Source organism: Lynx canadensis, chromosome A2 (genome assembly GCF_007474595.2).
Source record: "Lynx canadensis isolate LIC74 chromosome A2, mLynCan4.pri.v2, whole genome shotgun sequence".
Classification (NCBI taxonomy): Eukaryota; Metazoa; Chordata; class Mammalia; order Carnivora; family Felidae; genus Lynx; species Lynx canadensis.
Genome location: NC_044304.2, coordinates 113697345 through 113719021, shown reverse-complemented (window position 1 = coordinate 113719021; position 21677 = coordinate 113697345). Strand labels below are relative to the sequence as shown.

General features: G+C 41.4%; 1 protein-coding gene across 4 annotated transcripts in view; it reads right to left on the bottom strand.

Annotated features, from left to right (window-relative positions):
* Positions 1-21677, bottom strand: part of DNAH11 (dynein axonemal heavy chain 11) — a 359611-nt gene that overhangs the window by 106428 nt on the left and 231506 nt on the right. For all 4 annotated transcript variants that reach the window (XM_030308072.1, XM_032592424.1, XM_032592423.1 and 1 more), the window contains 3 exons: positions 17365-17526; positions 8632-8865; positions 4748-4894 (listed from right to left, as the gene is read on the bottom strand). In XM_030308072.1, coding sequence (XP_030163932.1) covers positions 4748-4894; positions 8632-8865; positions 17365-17526 — 543 coding nt within the window. The remainder of the gene's footprint in view (positions 1-4747; positions 4895-8631; positions 8866-17364; positions 17527-21677) is intronic.

Below are 21677 nucleotides of genomic sequence, written 5' to 3'. Positions count from 1 at the left end.
CAAAACCAAGAGCACACTATACATACATACATACATACATACATACATACACTGTATGTTAGCTAACTTGACAATAAATTATATTTAAAAAAAAATAATAGCCAAACTTTAGAGAGAGAGCCCAAATGTCCATTTGACTGATAAATGGATAAAGGAGATGTGGTATATCTATACAGTGGAATATTACTCAGCCATCACAAAGAATGAAATTTTGGGGCGCCTGGGTGGCGCAGTCGGTTAAGCGTCCAACTTCAGCCAGGTCACGATCTCGCGGTCCGTGAGTTCGAGCCCCGCGTCAGGCTCTGGGCTGATGGCTCGGAGCCTGGAGCCTGTTTCCGATTCTGTGTCTCCCTCTCTCTCTGCCCCTCCCCCGTTCATGCTCTGTCTCTCTCTGTCCCAAAAATAAATAAACGTTGAAAAAAAAAAATTTAAAAAAAAAAAGAATGAAATTTTGCCATTTGCAATGATATGGGTGGAGCTAGAATGTATTACGCCGAGCAAAATAAGTTAATCAGAGAAAGACAAGTATTGTATGATTTCACTCATGTGGAATTTAAGAAATAAAACAGATGAACATATGGGAAGGGGCTGAGAAGAGAGGGGAAAAAAAGCACAAGAGACTCTTAACAATAGAGAACTGAGGGTTGATGGACAGAGGTCAGTGGGAGATGGGCAATAGGTATTAAGGAGGCACTTGAGATGAGCACTGGGTATTCTATGTAAGCGATGAATCACTGAATTCTACTCCTGAAACCAGTATCGCACTGTAGGTTAACCACCTAAAGTTTAAATAAAAAGTAACAGTAAAAAAATAATAATAATCAAGATAAAATAAAAATGGTCTCCATATTAGAGATTTTTAGTACTAGAAGAGTATATCTTTTTTTTAAATTTATTTATTTATTTATTTATTTATTTATTTATTTATTTATTTATTTATTTCAAGAGAGAAAGAGAAAGGAGTGGAGAGGCAGAGAGAAAGGGAGAGAAAGAGAATCCCAAGGACTGATAGCGCGGAGACTGACCCCAGTAACAGAAATTGAGTCAGAGGCTTAACTGACTGACCCACCCACCCAGATGCCCGAAGCACTTTTAAGTGCTATTTCTGTGAGACTGAGAGTTGCTCTTCTTCTCCTTCTGACTCCTTTACACTTCATGGAGTATCATTCCTTTGGGTAATTTTTATAATCAGGACAATCTTCAATATTAATAAAAACCCACGAAAGAAAATGAAAAAAAAAAATACCCTAGGTTGGTCAGCTTTTTTTCATTCCCGATACCTTCTGCGCACTTTTGTTTACATGTCACATGCCACAATCACCATTACCACAGGAACCAGCCCCCACGGGGACTGGATCCTGGTGACCAGTGCTACAGTTATGACACTAGAAGTTCCTAACTTATAACTTAAGTTAGAACTTAATTCTTCCTGCACAAGAATTCTAAGGTACATGTACAATAATTTGTGTATTTCAGGTGACACTGGAATAGTGAAAATGCAGTGTATCTTAGTGACGTGGAGAGCCTCGAGCCTCACTGTCCAACTGCCTCCACACCATGACTCCTGGGTGGTGCTCAGCAAGGTTCAACTTGGGGAAGGAGGGAAGAGTGACACAGATCATTTGGAATGTGGGCTTTCTCTTGACTACAGTCTGTTAAAGCAGTGTTCGGGAGATACTCCCATTCTTGGGTACACAGAGCTTTTCTGCTATTGGTCAAAAGCTCCTTGCAAATGGTTCATGAAATTTAATGGTGGGTCACATGGAAGAAGTGGAATAGCAATGGCTTAGTAGAAGCTGAAGTATGTCCACCCAGAAATTTATATGGCAAAGCCCTAACCCTAGTACCTCAGAATATGATTATATTTTTAAAAATTTTTTAATGTTTATTTATTTTTCAGAGAGAGACAGAGCACAAGTGGGGGAGAGGCAGAGAGAGAAGGGGTCACAGAATCTGAAGCAGGCTCCAGGCTCTGAGCTGTCAGCACAGAGTCTGACGCGGGGCTCGAACCCACAAATTGTGAGATCGTGACCTGAGCCAAAGTCGGCCACTTGACTGACTGAGCCACCCAGGCGCCCCTAGAATATGACTGTATTTGCAGACATGCCCTTTAAAGAGGTGATTAAGCTAAAAATGAGCCCATTAGGGTGGGCCCTAGGTCAGTTTAACTGGTGTCCTTATAAAAGGAGGAAATCTGAACAGGCACAAGAGACACCAGGGATGTGTACACAGAGGAAAGACCAAGTGAAGACAGTGAGAACGTGGCCATGTGCAAGCCAAGGGGAGAAACCAAGCTTGTCAATATCTTGATCTTGAACATCCAGCCTCCAGAACTGTGAGAAAATAAACTTCTGTAGGTTAAGCCATGCAGTCTATGATATTTTTTTCTAGAAGTCCTAGCAATCTAATAAACTGCTCTAATTTGCCTTCAGAGTATGAGAAATCCCAGACAGTCCTTCAAAACCCAGCCATACCCACATTTAGAATAGAAACTCACAAAATCTGAAGACCATTCAAAATCAAGGAGGATGATAACTTTTGAGGAGATTATATTAGCCCTGTGATTTAGAAGGTACTTTAACTCATGAGGGTTACACTCAACAAAGAAAGCAATATGAAAGAGATCAGAGAATTTGGAACCTTAGAATTGGGAACTGGTAAACCAAACAGAGACGGAAGAAGTAATTTTCATAGGCTTCATGGCGCTGGGGTTACTTGAAGTCACCGCTGGTAATGTCAGCAGTTTGGATGGCTCTTGATGATTCTATGAATCTCAAGGAACAATTTTAACCTGCTGCTCTACAAGGACTATCAAGGCACACAGAAAGGCAGTCAGTATTTGCTTAGTTATATTAAATATGGCAATGTACTTTTTAATAACTTCTCATGGGTCAAGACTTGAAATCCCAATTTTATAGGATCACAGTGCCCATATGTACCTATTTAATAACTATGTAGAACCTAGCACACTGCTGAACAAAATGTGAGCTCACAGCACATGCTCCAAATGATGAGTTCCTTGAGTCTCTATACATGGCTTACTTACAAATAATTCTCCTTCCATGAGCAGCCAGTCCCTTCTAGCATCACCTCGATTTGATTTTTATCTTAGCCCTCATCACTAACCCCAAATCCCTTGTCACTTGTCTGCTGCCAGTCTTTTCCATTATAATGTAAGCTACCTGAGGGTGCCTTGTATGTCATCTATGCTCAAGAGCCTAGAACTGTGCCAGGCAAAAATAGTTGCTCAGTTAGTATTTGTTATTGAGAATTAAGTAAAGTAACCATTAGGGGTAAAATGAAAATATGTTTATTTCTTGGTATAGATTAGATATAGAAATAGTGTCTTTTTCATGTTTGAAGAACTTCATAAAACAACCAGTCAGAAGAGTTCTCATTTGCTAAAGCATTTTTTCCCTCTTTGTAAGGATGATTTTGCCTTAGGAATTCACATACAAAATGTGAAAATACCTCTGGAGTGTTTTATGGATCTCTAAAAGGTATCTCGAGAGATAGATTATAATCTAACAAGTACTAGCACGCCACTTATTTGCGCAATGCTTGAAAAATATCCCTTGGGTGGAAATGGCTTATGATAATCACATCATATGGGATACCTAATTGCTTAACATAATACAGTACAATTTTAAGGACATCCTCTGCTTATCTGAAACTCAATGGAAACACTTATTAACAAATTAGGAATTATATGCCCATTGGCCATGCCAAATGTAGCATACAACTTTAAAAACAAGTATTAAAAAAAACTATTCAGCATTCTGATTTTCAGTGTGCAACTCAACTCTTTAGTTGTGTAAGCTACCAGTAAACATGCTCAATACCTATTAGAAAATGGGGGGGGGGGGGGGTAAGCCCAACTCAATTGTCTATGAATGAATGGCAATACCACTAGAAGAACTCAAGTATTTCTGGCATCATAAAACACTAGGATAATAACATAAAAGCTACTGACTCAAAAGCTATAAGCATGTTTATAATTTACCTTTTTTTTTATCAACTAATCCCTGATTATAATCTTTTGTCCCAAATGAGAGAATTTATCTCAAACAAACATATTCAATTTCTAAACAAATAAGATATACAAAAATACCTTCCCTTTGTGGCCCAAGGTCTGGCAAAAGAAGAGGACAAAGAAGTTGTATTTATTTCAGAATTGCCAGAAACCCAGGTACAAAGAAAGCAGAATCTGTATAATCTTAAGAGTAATTGTTTGCAACAGTAAAATGTAATATAAAATGCCAGGTTCTCAATCGAATCAAAAAGAAGAAATTTAGCTTAGGATTTAATAATAAACTCAAGTTGTATTATTAAAAGGAAAAATTTGAAAAACCATCTTGCAAAGTGATGGAATTGGGCTTTGTTAACAATTGAGTTGTTCAATTTGCCTAAAAACTGAAAACCTTTAGAAACCTCAGAGGTGACTTCATGACCTTTACTGTATTACAAATAGGCCTGATGTTCAAGATCCACATCCATTATATGCTTGAATGAGCTCAGTATTTATTGTTCTTTCATATCATTAAAAGAGCTAAAAGGGTGGGAAAATGCATAATGTAAAGAAAGGTCAAGTGGTAATCATGGTGTGAAATGCTGTTACATGTGTAACTATAATAATTCTTTAGATTTTATGCTCCCTGGAGAGGAAGTTGTTCAAAATTGTTCACCTACAAAGGTTTATTTTGTGCTAAATATAGCTCAGCACTCTAAATGGTGGAATTAGCCTGACCTTTCGCTCCTCAGCGTCGGCAATGGCCTTTTCCCGGCTCACTTTCTCCGTCTGGAGCCCGATCTTTGCGATCAGAGCTTCGGCATCACGATTTCTCAGTTGCAGCTCAGCTTCTTGAGAGGCCAGTCTGGCTTTCAGATCTCCCACCTGAAGGAAAAGTCACTATGTCCAAGTAACTTGCGTTGGGAACGACAAATATCAGATACAGCTTATTTTTTTAAATGAGTTCACAGATCCCTATCAGCCTGCATCTTTTATCTCTTCCTCCCCTGTTCCGACTTTAGTCCCATGTGCAAAAACACAGCCCCGCTTCCCCTCCACAGAGGAACAAACAGCACAGTGTTTTCTGATTGCTTTCTGAAAAATGTAATTTATGTCAGCACCAGCTAGAAATTTACCTTCTCCCCTCAGTCTGTGCAGTCAGGGAAACATCAACAGCTGTCCCCACCTGTGTACATGTCACTCAAGCACCTGTCACTCATGCCCCCAGCTTTTCTGGTCCTGTAAAGCTCAGGCTCAAGGCAGTAGAGGCCACAGGAAGACTTGCTTGGTGGCAAGCTGGAGGAACCATGGTTTGTGCTCTCCAACGGAACACCATGAAAGGCTCAGAGAAGTTGAGACATCGGTACTCCCTGGCCGTTATGAGTTACTATCAGTTTCATTGAATCCGTTACTCGCTTTGATGGAAATGCCTACAGACAGGTCTATTCTCTTTCCACAAAATAGGAAATGGTCCTCTTAGTTTCTTCCACCTCATACAACATTCAACTTAACAACTACTACAGAAAGGCAAACCACAAGTGCCTTGTGGGCATCAGAAGGGGTGGGGTCAAAGAGCAGTGAGTGTCCTAGATGGGGACTGCTGCTCCTGGCCTCACTCAACTCTTGAGGAACTCAAGTCTTTCTGAGGCATCAACAAATTTATCTTCTCTAAAGAATGATTCTGCCCTCGTAATTGGGATTTCATGAGGTTCACAAGGTACCACTAGGTTCCTAAGTTTGAGAATCACGTAAAGCAAAGCAGAAGTCAAGTGCTGGAAAACAAACGTGACTCGGCTCTTGGAGACACATGGAAGCATGTGTTAAATATCATGAGCATTAGCTTAATTCCATTTTTTTTTTCCAGAAGTAGGTTACTATGTTTACAAAAATCAAAGAAGCAGAGAATAATTATAAACACTTATTTTGACTCAGTTGCTACAGGCACTCCAGGGGGTTCATCCTGTGGAACAACATCTCACTACTATATCCAAGGACTCTTCAAACCTCTGCTCAAATGGCACAATTACTACTATTACTGTTACCTTTACTAGTTATTATAGTTTAAGCTAAGATGGATTTTTTAGCCTCTCTGTGAACTCAGGGTAATAATGCACAGTGACATTTGCTTGTCTTTTCTTTTTAGCCATGGGAAACTAGTCGCATGTTAGGTTACAATCCAAAGAATCATCTAAGAGACTAGGAGGAAACGGTTATTTCAAGCCCTGATTTCCATTTCTGAGGAAGCTGTTAGGTCTGAAGAGTCTAGTGACTCAAGCCCTGGGAGCGAGGCCGTGCCGTGAAGACAGGTCACTAAGCTATCTGTGATGATCTAAGCTGACATCTAGAGAGGGGGTATGCGGCTCTAATGGGAATTTATGGCTTTACTCCAATGAATACACAGTGCTGAGGTTTAGACACATATTTCAAACGGCACGGATATTCACCTCTGTGGAATTAACTTCAGGCAGATCTTTACAGAACACAAGTTTCAACATGAAGACATTCTGCTCCACACACGGTCTTATCTTACATGGTAGGGCTTTCCAAATGCCCACCTAAGAAAGTACGCTTCTTTTCTATAATAAATAGGCTTTTAAAACTCTTAGGGAACTATGAAATATTCCAATCAGTCCTCTGATATTATTGAAAGCATTATACGTACAAACACCTATTGAAAAGAAATCATCAGTAGTCCTTCAATTAAGACTTCACATGTCGTCTTCTTAGACTTTCTGCCTGATGTTTCTAGCCAAGGGGGAATAAGGAGACCCAAGCATCCTTAAACTTGGCGGGCACCATCAATAACCAGTCCCTTTCTTTCTTCCTCTCCCCCAACCTCTTCTTTTTCCCTATGGCTGAGATGCTGCCACCATGCACGCCACTCTGTTTTTATCCTCTTTGCTCTGTTTTTTGGGAAGGAGACTCTAAGTATGGCAGAGGCCATTTTTTTTTTCCTTAGCCAAGGGCTGCCCCACCAGTACTGACGGTTTAGTTTAGTCAACGCTAGCATTTCCTGGGGCAAAGTCCACAGGTGCGGTTTGGGACATTGCTCAAAGGTACACAGATGCTCTGGGACACACATCTCCTGCACTCATGGTCTCCTAGCTCTATAGGACTCCTAGGAAAGTCTTCACGAAGAGAAAGAGATGGAACTGGAAAGGTAGTGAGAAAGAAGAAGGAAAGAGAAAGAAGGCAAAGAGTAAAAGAGTAAGGTAACATGTACACAAAAAGAGTAAAAACATTTTTTGAAGGAAAAGGGAAAGATGCACAAATACAGGTATATTCTTTGGCAGGCTTCCCAACAACTATTCTTACATCACCACATCCTGGAAACTGGCCTGGAAACCTTCTCAGTTGGTTTCTCTTTCCCAGTCATGGTCCATCTACTCACTATGTACAGATCAGCGCTTCACCGAGAGCCGTTTCTGGTTCACGAGATGAAGGGCACAGAGGCAGGAGACGCTCTGGCCTATGGACATGTGAAGGGTGTGGCCGGACAGGCCTTCAGAGTGAGAGGTGCCACTGCAGGCTTCTCCAACTGGCTTGTGGTTTATTTCTAGCCTGGACATAAACAGGCCATTCAGCACACGTGGGGCGAAAACTGGCCCAATCTCCTGAGAAGCATATGAATCCGTCCAAGATGACAATACTCTGAAGAAGTCTACTGGAATTCCTGGCCTTGAAGGGACCACCATGGAGAATTTTCCCCTCACCAACTCCAGAGCCCAAGTGGCTCAGAGAAAGCCAGGCCAGTTTCCAAAGTCTCCACAATTTCTCATTCTAATTCTTTTCTCCCCCAGTCACCGAGAGGCAGCACAGGGAGCTTTAAAATCTCAATACCTGAACTTGAGAGTAATACAGATCTGGGTTCCAACTCCAGCCTCACAGGTTCTGTGGCTGGTTCTCTCTCATCTATGAAATTAGAGTAGCAACACCTTCTTCATATACCTGTTTACTTTTCAACAAGGAGATGAGAGGACAGATGGAAAGACCCACACGTGGTTAACATGTGTGCTAATTCTCTCCTAATTTACTCTTGGAGGTTAAAAGTACCATCCTTCAAGGGAGCAGGCAGATTGAGGATGAAGGCTACAGAGGATACTTTAAACGGAGAGACATGGAGGCCAAAAGGAGATGAGACACCAGGGTCAGAGGAAGCGGCTCTGCTTAGGGACCTCAATCTGAACAAACCACATCATGTCATCAGACAGGAAATAATGCCTCCCTGGGGGGGGAGGGGCTTTAGAATCTGAAACCAAAAGGGATCCTACTTCCATTCCAGTGTGACAAAATTCCTAACTATAAACCCAGGGCACCAAAACCAGCGAATGTAACAGAGGAGTGAGCTGTGCCTGTTCCTCAACATCTCTTCACTGCCCTGTCCTGAGTCAGGCCAACAAGGGAAGAGATCTCTCGAAACCAGCATGACAGAATAATTGGCCAATCCCTTTCTAGACTTATGAAAGCATGAACGCTGTTTTTTTGGTGTGTGTCACTAAACTGTGAATTTAAGCAGTAAGCATCTTATATAAACGGGTTGAAATGCCGCATCAAAAGTAAGTGTGCATTTTTTAATTTTAAGAGCACACATTTTACTCAGTAATAACACATCCTAGTCATACCTGAGAGGCTGTGGTTTCCAGCTTTTGGATGCCATTCACCAAATGCTCTTTCTTCTGGGATACCTCTTTTTGTTTCTTCTTCAACAGATTCTTAAACAGTGATATTTGTTCTAGAAAACTCTTTGGGGTGGTATAGTTGTGTCTTCTCTCATTCTGGTAATATCGGGTACTCATTTCATTCACGCTAGTGTGAACGTGGGCCATGAAGAGGCTAATAGAATCTTTGTCCAGTGCCTGAAAACATAAACACTGTATTTCATATGCAATTCTCTCAAGTTAAAACAAAAATGTAATTAAAAAAAAAAGAATCAGCAAAATTATGGAGTATCTTTTCCTAAAAGCCAGAACAAATTACGGCAGGATCTGGAAAAACTTACTCAGTCTTTAAGAAATAGCCACAGGATGAGAGAGATAACAATAAAGCATTCAGCTTTGCCAAGTAGGGCAAAGGATTTTTGTGCCCTCCACATACCAAACCCAAAGCCAACATATAACACAAACAAAGCTTTTCCCAACTTGCTTTTTATCTATCAAGTATGTGAAAGAAAAAAATGGTGAAACTGAGACACAGTACTCTAAAAAGTATTTTTGGTGTTGCTTTCAAACTACACTGTAGCAGTCACGCGCACACACACACACACACACACATACACACACACAGCCCAAACTGACAAATGTGGTTTTTTAAGAACCCATGGGAAAACAAACAGGATGGGAAGGTATAAAACTCATTGCTTCTGGGAGAAAAATGCCATTTATATTTTCATTTGGAAAAAACAAAACAAAAAAAAAAGAAAACGAATAAGTGCTCCTAGAAGATTTACTAGAGAACTCCCCCCCCCCCACTATACTATTCTTTCTGTTTTGTCCTCTATGACTTCTGAAGTAGTTAACTTTTTAATTTGTGGAGTCACATCTCCCTCATTTTAATGATTATTTATTGCATTCTGTACAAGATGAACCAGGTTCAATTAATCAAGGGAAGCCTAAAAATCAATTAATATGAATTAAATGAGCTACACCAACTCTTAGGAAAGTCACACATAATTTACCAAAGTGTTGTCAATAATGCTCAGACATCTTTGGGAAAATTGCACACAAGTGGCTGGTGATGCAGTTAAATGTTTCAAACCTGCACCATTAATATTACAACCCGGGTGTGCTACGAGACAGGCCAGTTCCTGGTGCTGAACAACAACTGCTCCTGGGCGATGTCTAACAGCCTCCCAACATCATGACAAATCCGTGAGTGGGTTTCAAATATGTATATATGGGGTTGCTCTGCCTATCCATCTCACTAAATTAAAATTAATGTTCTGTTTTTTTAAAACCAAAGTCAAATACAGAATGATGCAAACCCTCAATATTCTGCATTCTCCAGTTCTGAGCTATGTGCATGTTACCAAATAGTGGACTCAGAATCTAAACTTATAAGGAAGTTAGAGAACTCCGTATAGATAAGATCCTCTGAGGGATTTTATTTTTAAAAGGACTTCACTGCAAAATAAACACAGAGAGAAAATTCATCCCTGTCCTATCTTGTTTGAATGAACTAAAAGTGAGCACATGTCTTTTACAGTGTAAATCCTTCCCTGGCCAAGTCCGACCTCCTCACGTGGGGTGCGGGTTGCGGGGGAGGACCTGGCCTCTGCCCAACCATGATCCTTATGAGGAGGCTCCTAGGCTGCCCTGAAAAGCTCTCTCTGACAACAGTTTCATTTGTAAATCTGCGATGGAAGAAGTGGTTTCCGGTAGAGCTGGAAGTGGCCCGAGACAACTTGTCTCAATGGGGCAAAATAACTATTGTTATCGGGCTTAACAAAATGGCACAGCATGGGAGACTTGCAGAGCCAGGGAGCAGCTGGTTGTAATTCACACTGTTTTTCAGAAAACTCTAATCGTTCCAGAACAGACCTCTTTGATGACTGGTCTTCCCTGCATTCTCAATTTGTCACTTTCTCTTATGATAAGGTCAGTAGTGACAGCACTTCCTGACATTAACAGCTGTGGCTTTTAAAAGGGTCATTGTAGAACTACTAATTGCAGTAATTTCATTAGCATAAATTATTTATTCTGCCATTCATTTATCTCCAGTTTTCTTTTTTTTTTGGGGGGGGGGTGGGGAGTGCAGGGAGGACATGGCTGCCGATGCGGCTGCAGAAAAGGCAATGCAATGCGTATTTTTCGTTTTCAAGGACCCAAGTGAAGAATATCACTCCTGCTACATTTGGCCCCTAATGAAAACCAGCTGATCCCATTCTCTAGTCATTTAGCAGCCCATCATAGGAAAAGCAAAAATACAAATAAGCAAACTGCCAGTATCAAATGGTTTCTAAAACCAGGGTTTCTCCACTAAGATGCCCTGGAAAACAACGCTGTATCCAATGCATCATCAAATACACACAGGAAACTGCTTTTTCCTCACATTTAGACAGAAGTTTAATTTTTACTCTTTCAGCTGGCTCACTGTGAGTGCAGAGATATATCTGCTCCTTGCAGCTACGGTTCTCATGCCGTAGCAGTCACTGCCACACCAAGTACCCCCCACCACCCGACTCTTAGAGCAAATGCCCAGTAGGTCCCTGTTGGTGAAAATGACATATAGCACGAGTCAAACGAAAACCAACACCGGAGGCCACGCCAAATCAAATATCCTAAGAATGTTATACCTTCCCCAGACCAGCTGGTCCCAAGATTATACTGGTCTGTACTTTTAAATTCAAGAGCAACTTTCAAGAGCATCGCCTTCAAGGAAAGGGAGGAGAAGGGACAAAAGAGAATGGAGGTGAAAAGGAGGCAACTTTTTTAAGTTAACCTTGGGGTCATTTTGTCACATGTGATGTCATTATACCTACCATCCACCATGAAAGTTTTCCTCCGAAGTTATTTCTATGTTAATTTTTTACAGCTTTATTGAAACATAGGTGAGATACAAAAAAAGTACATAGTTAATATCTGTTATTTTTTTAATGATTCCAAACTGCTGGGTTTTAAAATCTATTGTTTGTACTTTTTAGCTCCTTTGGGGGCAGTTAATAATAGAAACTAATTAGATACTGGGGCTGTAAAATTGGTTTATTAAATAAAATTTAATCATATATAAAACGAGCAGTACTGCATTTGAACACCTCTCCTGAGCTCCTCATGGTGCTGATTCACTCTGAGAAAAAAGATTCTGGAGGCATCCAGGGACGCCGGTTTCGAATCCTACGACGTGGGTTAGATTTCCAGTTCTGTACAACGGGACAAATGAGGGCACTCTCTGTACTGCCTCCTGCCCACAAAATCAGAGCTTAGACTTGTGGCACTCCTTTTTAGTCTGCTTTTCTTCCTTTCCCTGGATTCCTTTTTCAGAATAGGCAAACATTTCTGCAATAGTCCAGAGCAGGATTTAAGACTGTGGGGTTCTGGCATCAAAGTGCTGAGGGCGCCCTTACCTGCGGAGTGATCTTGCGCGATGGCCTGCATCCCCTCACCTGTGCCGTGGGGAAGCCCGGGGTCCCTGCTTAGAAGGGTGGTGAGCAGCAGTGGCTACATCTGCCACTGGTGATGGTGACAGGGCACCAGTGTTGGTCCTCCTAAGATTACTTCCACCTGACAGAGCAGCCCCAAGTGTTAAACGCAGCGCCCAACAGTTTTCTAAATCACACACTAGTGTCTCATTTTTTTTGTTTTTTCACTTTGCCTGGCGAATACATTTTGTTGTTTCTTTGGTCGTGTTTTTAAATTTTTATCTCTAATTTTAGGGGCTAATTTCCAAGGCCAAGGGCAAGGCCAGGTCCAGCCTAAGCCAGCAATCTGCAAGAAGAGTTTCTCGGCAATGAAAAGGTAGTGTCAGTGGCTCCCCAACACAACATGAAAACACAGAAACAACTGAGGACTGTGACGGGGGGTGAGGAGGTCAAACAGGGCCCAGCCAAGCCTCCCAGAGGGAGCAGCCAAGGCAGATGACGTAGCTGGTTCTGGGAAGGCCAGCACTACGGGAAAGCCACAGAACTATAGCTTGGAGGGAGCGATGCTTACCAGCATAACCGGATTCTCGGGCAGCTATAATAAGTGGACCCCACTTTCCAGGTAGAGGGGATTCCCAAAGTTTCCCTAACTGCAAAAACTCTGGAAAGTGGCATTCTACCAGTTTTTGGAGTTCTGTTCTTAAATTGATTAACGTGCACAGAGAAAGAAATGCATGATGAATAGTGTACTGGTGCGCATGCACAAAGGAGAAGCAGGCTGAAGAACGCGAAAGGATGTTAACAACCCCGTGGGCCTTTTCTCATCTGTCTGAATAGAGGCTTAAGCCAGTTAGAGACTTAGGCAGATTCAGGATAATTTTGACTGCCTCTGCTTCTGTCTTCATCTTTTAAAATGACTTCAGTACTCCTCAGGAGGAGATTTGCCCCCAAACTCATTGAATTTCTACTGCACAAGGCTTTCAACTTTTAAATTTGTATTGAACAATCCTCATTTATATTTCGAAGAAAACAAATGTGCTAAAAGTCAGTAAAAAAAATCACTGCTAACATACCTATCACTAACAAAATGTTGTTTGCTACTCTTCGTGCTGTCTCCTACTGTTTTAAAAAGGAACCCAAGAACCAACGAAGAAGCCAGTCTTCACGTATAGCGGGAAAGTAACGTTCCTCTTTGAGCGGACATTTTCCACGATCAGATTGGCAAATGGTAGTAAAATATACCATTCTTCTGTTACCAGACACTGTGACAAGTTCTGAACTGAAGAGGTGGGAGGTGGGTGGAATGAAGTCATTTCCCTGAAAAAGCTGATGGTACTGACCTTACGGAATTATTCAGTTGTATCACGTCAAAAGGACGGAGAATTTTAACCTGCCAGTCGGCCACTATGCCCAGAAAGGATGGGCTCCTTCATCTTGCTCTGATCTTTCCGAGAATGGAGACCCCTCCGGATGCAAATCTCACTCCTCCTCAGTGACAGTGCTCATCTTTTCATTCCCAGTCAATAATTTCTGCTTTCCTCAGGCCCAGTTCTCAAGTATGTCTATTATTCACTTTGACTCAAAAACCAACAACAGTACTCATCTTTTAACACCTGTTTCTCCCGCCTTGTTTCTTGACGGTTCCTAACTGTGACCCACGGACTTTTGGGTAAGGACGCCTCTCAACTGCCTCCTCACAGCGTGTGCAACCCGGTCCCCCGGGGTACCCAGCGCGTCTTTCCCTCTCTCCCTCCTCGCACCATGTCCTTCCTCATCTGCACTTCCAAACCTGAGGAGTGAGGAGTGTATGTTGACACAAAGCCTGTGGATAAATACCCAGTGATACTTCAGGACCAAACTATTTTGGTTGTCTGACAGCTGTGGTTTAGCTCAATACCAGGTAGCAGGAAAGCAGCACAACCCTTTACTTAGATGCAGGCAGCCGATACCCCTGGGTGCTAAGCGTGTACAGACTGAAAAGTCTACGTCAACCCACAAAAAAAACCCACTTGCCTTTAATGAATCGTTTCTCTGTGGCTGGAGGGGTCACCTTGGATAACTATCATATACTCAGCAAATAAAGTCAATAATTAAGAAGCACCTAAATTATGCTGACACCTTTCAGTCTTAATGATGAAAATCAAAACTAAGAAAATGAGCAAATCAGTGCCCATTCAAAAAACTTAAAAGCTATTTTTGACCTCTGCAGAAAAGGCACCACACATTTATAGAAGAAGACAGACACGTGCATTCTGAATTATAATTACTGCTCCTAAGCAGCAAATTGGGAAGGTGGCAAAGTTAAACAGGCACACGCAACTGAAATGAAATCATCCAGCTGATCTGTTTTTAGGCATAATTCAGCGCAACAGAAATGGTTAAGTGCTTTTAAAATTCCTCCTTGACAAGCAGCATCCTATAGGAGGCGTCATGATACCACGAGACAGAGCTCAGCACCTGCCAGGAGCCCTCTGCACTTAAAATGATGCAAATCCTGCCTCATCCAGCAGATGTCAATGGTCACTGGCGTATCAGAGCTCCTTCAGCAGTAACTGTTTTTGAAGTGCCTCCTAACCTCGTAGGAGAAGGCTTGCATCACGGGAGCGAGGGCAAGGAACTTGAAAAAAAGCACAGTGCCAAACGTTAAGTTAAACCAAGTTACTAGCTTTGGGTTCCTTCCATTTGGGAAATTAATATTAAGAAATGAAGTACACTGGTCTTTTCTTTAGCGAACCAGTGTGATAAAATGAAGTGTATGAAACAGAATTTTGCTACCAAGGTACATACTGATTCTCTAATAAATTGGTATTTTTGAACCCTTCTTATAATTATTAGACCGAACAATGCCCTACCTAATTCGAGTAATGCAGTCAGCCTAGCAAGAGCTTGAGATATTGGTGGGTTAACAAGTGTCACTATTATTTGTCATGTTTGATGGTTTTTCAGGTTTCAAAGTACAAAATATTTCTGGCAGACTTTATCTAGTGCTAGTGCTCATGTCCATTAAATGGGGTTCTTTTGACTCTTCAGAAAAACACTGTAAATGGTGCAAGCAGTGTTGCAGACAAAGTAACCACTCCTGGGAGTGTCTACCGTTCCACTTACCTATTCATGAGAACAAATTTACATAAATTTCCCCAAATGTTCTTACATGTTCTTAGTGCTACGCAAGGCCTCCTGAACAATGGGAAAAAGGGAAAATCACTTAAAAAATCAAACTACAGGGGTCCCTGCTTGGGTGGCTCAGTGGGTTAAGCATCTGACTCTTGGTTTAGGCTCAGGTCATGAGCTCAGGGTTCGTGGGTTCGAGCCTTGTGTCAGGCTCTGTGCTAACAGTATGGAGCCTGTGTGGGATATTCTCTCTCCCTCTCTCTTTGCCCCTCTCCTCACTCACTCTCTCTCAAAATAAATATACTTAGAAAAATCCAACGATACATTACTATTATTCAGTCTTTACCCAGAAAGCCAGTTGCTGTTGTTTTAAAGGTCCAGGTAAGTGCATTCAACATTAAGGGTGAGTGAAGAGACAGGCAACAGAAAACACTTTCTGCATTTGGAAAAAAGAGTGAAACAGAAGAGATCATTTTTTCCATTTATTTACAGAAATGTTTTAAGTGTGAGAAAAGGAGAGAGGGAGTATTTGAACGTTATAAAGGCTTTATCATATGCATGTTTTTTTTAAAAATGTTTTCAGTTTATTTTTGAGAGAGGCAGTGAGTGAGTGGAGCAGGGGAAGAGAGAAAGGGGGACAGAGGATCTGAAGTGGCCCCGTGCTGACAGCAGAAAGTCTGATGTGGGGCTCGAACCCACCAACTGTGAGACCATGACCTTGAGCTGAAGGTAGCTGCTCAGCTGACAAAGCCGCCCAAGTGCCCCTGTCATAGGCATGTTTTTGATGCTGTGTGACAGGTCTTCCTTGACACTCCCGGCACTTAAGTAGATTAACGGACATTTTAGAAAAGGCAATAAACTGTATTACAATAAAGCTATGTATAAAAATAAGAAGCAGTAACACTAGCTGCATACAAATAATTAAATATGTAAATATGTCCAGGTTTGCAACCATCCGGCCATCAAAAGACAGAGAATTCAACAAAATGGGAAAGGGCTCTTTGGAAAAGTGACAGGCTCTTAGGAGTAAGGGAGGCCACGGTGGGATGTGTCTGTTTCTTTTTTTTTTTTTTTTTTTTTAATTTTTTTTAACGTTTTTATTTATTTTTGAGACAGAGAGAGACAGAGCATGAACGGGGGAGGGGCAGAGAGAGAGGGAGACACAGAATCGGAAGCAGGCTCCAGGCTCTGAGCCATCAGCCCAGAGCCCGACGCGGGGCTCGAACTCACGGACCGTGAGATCGTGACCTGAGCTGAAGTCGGCCGCTTAACCGACTGAGCCACCCAGGCGCCCCAGGATGTGTCTGTTTCTAATAAAGCTTCAAGTGGGAACAGACATCATCTCTTACATAGCCCCGATTCTATTTTTGGGTCTGAGATATTCTAGCCCTACCACTCAGTGGAATCAGAAGACAAGCCTCCATGGGCAATGTTCACAATTACCACCCTTCCAAACTATCTAATCAGAAAGGCACTAGATATCAAAAATTTCTAGAAAGTGTAAATGATACCTTTTTCCCTCTGAATTGGGAAGTACACTTGAAGTGCTTTTTGTTTGTTTTTTAGTTTCATGCAACCATTTAAAAATGTAATAGGATGTGCAAATTTCATTACGGTCAAATGACAAACATAATTTATAAAACATAAACCCCCAAGACAAAGAAACAGATATACATTATCTGACTCAGTGACTACAGAATTCATGGTGCTGATTTTTCACCCATTATTAATGTAATGAGAAAAATCAACAATTAATTGCCTTACTTTGTTAAGATCAAGCATTGCATGACTATGGGTGGCTACTTTTCTGTTTGGGTTTTTATCTGTGTATTTGAAGGATTCATGTTCAGCAAACCCTATTATGATTCAAGGAACAAATGATCCTGGCTTTCTGGTGAGTCAGTCTAAGTAAGAACACACTCATGTGCCATGTGCACACATGTGTGCACAGACCCCTCAACCTGGTACAAAGAGGTCAATCACCATATTCCATAGAACGTAAACTAAGAAAGACGATTTTACCATCTTAAACAAAAGGCTTAACTTTTCTATAGGAGGTGTATTTTGGAAATTACTTCTTTATTGAGGACTTCTGGTCGGTGAGTGAGTGAATGTGTGTGTGTACGTGTGTGCGTGAGAGACACAGATTCAGAGGTTGACATGGCATTACCTCAATTCCCTTCGTTTCCTCAATGAACCGCCTGCTGACTGAGACCAGAGCTTCCTGCGGCCACGCATGAAACCAGTCAATAGCCGTGCAGTTAACTATGGCTGGGAACTTCCGAGCTCTCCCTCTTAGCGTGTGACCAACGGGAGAGAAACACAGAATGATCTGTGGAGACATGGGGGCAGGGAAGAAAGAGGAGGGTGATGAGTGAGCAAAGAATTACATTGCAATCCTAGACAATGAAAGCAAGGAGCGCAGCCAAGCATGACATTAAACTATGCTAAAGCACTACAGAGTGGAAAGCGACATTAACCTCCTTGCTAATCAAAGAATAAACCTGCCCCCAGTGGCTGCTCCAGCGAATACACAGAAACGCTGCTATGCACTTTCCTTAAAACGGGTCCCTCTCCTTTTAAACATTTTTGGTAATTATCATTAATAGTGAGAAATGTATTCTTTTCTGTTACACAAGTAACATTATAGTCACAGAAAAAAAATAAATATCCAAACCAAATCACCAAGATAAAGTAACACCAATACCTTCATCTTCTGTCTCCTTCCATTCTGTAATTCATCAGATTCAATCATACTTTGTAATTTACTTAAAAACAATTTGTATCATATTGAAGGTTTACTTTTTTCCCATTTAAAATAGATATACCCAGTTTCATTCTTCACATTTCTCAAGGAGTAAAAAATTCAGTTTATACATGCTCCTGATGAGACACTTTTAAGTTTCTGGTTTAAATCTAAAGCCCTATTTAGGTATTCAATGATTTAAGAATTAATGTCTATGTGAATACGTTTCCATATTCTCTGTAGTGACAGAGGGATTTGATCTGGCACTAGGGTCTGTGTTTGGCTGGGATCATGGCCACAGCTCAGGGAGGGGGTAGAAAGGACCTCAGGAGTCAGGTGGGTCTGACTGTCCCTTCTGGGCATCTCTGAGTGTGACAGGGCTCCCACATGAGATGCCCTGTGTGAAGGGCTTGGCACAAAGAAGGCGTACAGAGAGCATTTCTTTCAACCACTCCCTCTTCTCTTGAGTTCCTGTGGACTTGAGGCACCAGAGTAGTGATGCCAGCTGGGGTAAGGTCTGAGAATGACAGTACTGGTTTCCACTTCTCCAGAAATGGCATGGACTTGATAGAAAACAAAGCTTACAGCTCGCTCAACTCAATATCTAACACTCTGAGGTCAAGCAACTAATGCAATCATTTTTCAAATGATAGGATTTTTTGGCAGAGCATTTCAAAAATTCACATCACAAAAATCTTCAGCATACAGGAAGCCATACAGTATCTTACTTAACGGGTGTCTTTACTATGTTTATTTTACATACTGTGGCTCTTGAAAAACTCATGACGGATAACTTCTGGTATGTAAAACGTTTAACAATGCATAAGCTGGCTGATCATTTATTCATTATACACAAGAGCCTAGTTACAGATGAAGTAACTGCTCTAATACTGCGTGTGCTGAGTGAACGGGACTTCAGTTACAATGCATAATTTTCACTTATGTCACCGTTCTTAGGTTTCTCCTACCTGCCGTCTTTTTTCCCCATACTTGAACATCTAGGACACAAAGAAATAATCGATTTCCACACCCAACTTATCTCTTATTCCCGGCAATTTTAGGAGCTTCATTTATTAACAGTTGTAGCAAAGGCAAAGGAAAAACAAAGACTCCTTTGAGATCTGAAATATCTCCATCCCTTTTACACACTTACTGAATTTCTCTCGTTATGGGTGTATTACCAGGTCTTCACAGTTTGTGACAAAACAAAGTACTGGAACCCTGTGTGCTCAGTCTCGGGAAAAAATATTTTGAGTTAATATAATGATATACCTTCATTATTTATTGAAAGATAATAGAGAATCCTCATTTAAAGAATTATTTTTCTTTTCTACAATTTTACAGCTGAAGACATTTTTCCCTATGCTATTTATTATGGCTGAAATAAGGATCTCCATAACACCAGCTACGTTTTACATGGAAGGTGGTTGGCAGGACATCAATGCTTCTCAAAAGGATTGTTAGGAGCTGGTTAGAAAGGCAAATTCTTGGACCCATTCTATACCTAAGGAATTAGACTCTGGATGGGCTTTGGCAAGCTGTTTTCAACAAGGCCCCCAGGTGACTCCGACACCTGCAGGTATAACCTAATAGTTTAAACATTTCTAAGGGAATATTTAAATAAAATGCTTACATTTTCAGTGCTTTTGCAATTGGTAAAACACATGGAATATAAGTATGCCTCTGTCTGGATACAGAGAATTTTAAAGAAATTAGATAATCACGAGTAAGCTAAATTCTACCATCTGAAACAAACCTTGGGAACTAATTTACAGAAATATGCTTGGTTATCAGTGCTTTCGAAGAAGGGAAAGGGCAGTACCACACCAACCTCGGGCACTGTAGCTGTTGACCCAGTTCATTACCCAGTCACTTCTAGTTTTGCGAGAAATATAGCACAGAATCCCTCCTGCTCTCCAGCTTTCGTGGGTAGTAGTCCTGTGTGAGAGGTGTCCGCAAGTCCCTGCTCATGTCTGGAAACTGGCGGTTGTTCTATTCTTTTCTAAAATGGTCTCCACGTGTTTTGATTATGAGCATGGAATGGAGGTCAACTCTGCCAGCTGCTCATATGGGATGTGACTATGGGCACGTTTCTTAATCGTGCTGTATTGTCCTCATCTCCAAAAAAGGAGAAATCACAGTTACCTCCCAGGGACACCAGGAAAACATACCAATATTTATGAAAGTCTTCCTCACAGTTGCTCAAGCATGAATGGTGCTCCATAAACTCCATGCTGTGCTACTTTTTTTTTTCATTTTATTTTTTTTCAATATGTGAAATTTATTGTCAAATTGGTTTCCATACAACACCCAGTGCTCATCCCAAAAGGTGCCCTCCTCAATACCCATCACCCACCCTCCCCTCCCTCCCACCTCCATCAACCCTCAGTTTGTTCTCAGTTTTTAATAGATAATGCTTTGGCTTATGCCAAAATGCTTATGCTTTGGCTCTCTTCCACTCTAACCTCTTTTTTTTTCCTTCCCCTCCCCCATGGGTTTCTGTTAAGTTTCTCAGGATCCACATAAGAGTGAAACCATATGGTATCTGTCTTTCTCTGTATGGCTTGTTTCACTTAGCATCACACTCTCCAGTTCCATCCACGTTGCTACAAAGGGCCATATTTCGTTCTTTCTCATTGCCACGTAGTACTCCATTGTGTATATAAACCACCATTTCTTTATCCATTCATCAGTTGATGGACATTTCGGCTCTTTCCATAATTTGGCTATTGTTGAGAGTGCTGCTATAAACATTGGGGTACAAGTGCCCCTATGCATCAGCACTCCTGTATCCCTTAGGTAAATTCCTAGCAGTGCTATTTCTGGGTCATAGGGTAGGTCTATTTTTAATTTTCTGAAGAACCTCCACACTGTTTTCCAGAGTAGCTGCTCCAATTTGCATTCCCACCAACAGTGCAAGAGGGTTCCCGTTTCTCCACATCCTCTCCAGCATCTATAGTCTCCTGGTTTGTTCATTTTGGCCACTCTGACTGGCGTGAGGTGATATCTGAGTGTGGTTTTGATTTGTATTTCCCTGATGAGGAGCGACGTTGAGCATCTTTTCATGTGCCTGTGGGCCATCCGGATGTCTTCTTTAGAGAAGTGTCTATTCATGTTTTCTGCCCATTTCTTCACTGGGTTATTTGTTTTTCGGGTGTGGAGTTTGGTGAGCTCTTTATAGCTTTTGGATACTAGCCCTTTGTTCCATATGTCATTTGCAAATATCTTTTCCCATTCCATTGGTTGCCTTTTAGTTTTGTTGGTTGTTTCCTTTGCTGTGCAGAAGCTTTTATCTTCATAAGGTCCCAGTAGTTCATTTTTGCTTTTAATTCCCTTGCCTTTGGGACGTGTCAAGTAAGAGATTGCTACGGCTGAGGTCAGAGAGGTCTTTTCCTGCTTTCTCCTCTAGGGTTTTGATGGTTTCCTGTCTCACATTCAGGTCCTTTATCCATTTTGAGTTTATTTTGTGAATGGTGTGAGAAAGTGGTCTAGTTCAACCTTCTGCATGTTGCTGTCCAGTTCTCCCAGCACCATCTGTTAAAGACACTGTCTTTTTTCCATTGGATATTCTTTCCTGCTTTGTCAAAGATTAGTTGGCCATACATTTGCGGGTCTAGTTCTGGGGTTTCTATTCTATTCCATTGGTCTAGTGTCTGTTTTTGTGCCAATACCATGCTGTCTTGATGATGACAGCTTTGTAGTAGAGGCTAAAGTCTGGGATTGTGATGCCTCCTGCT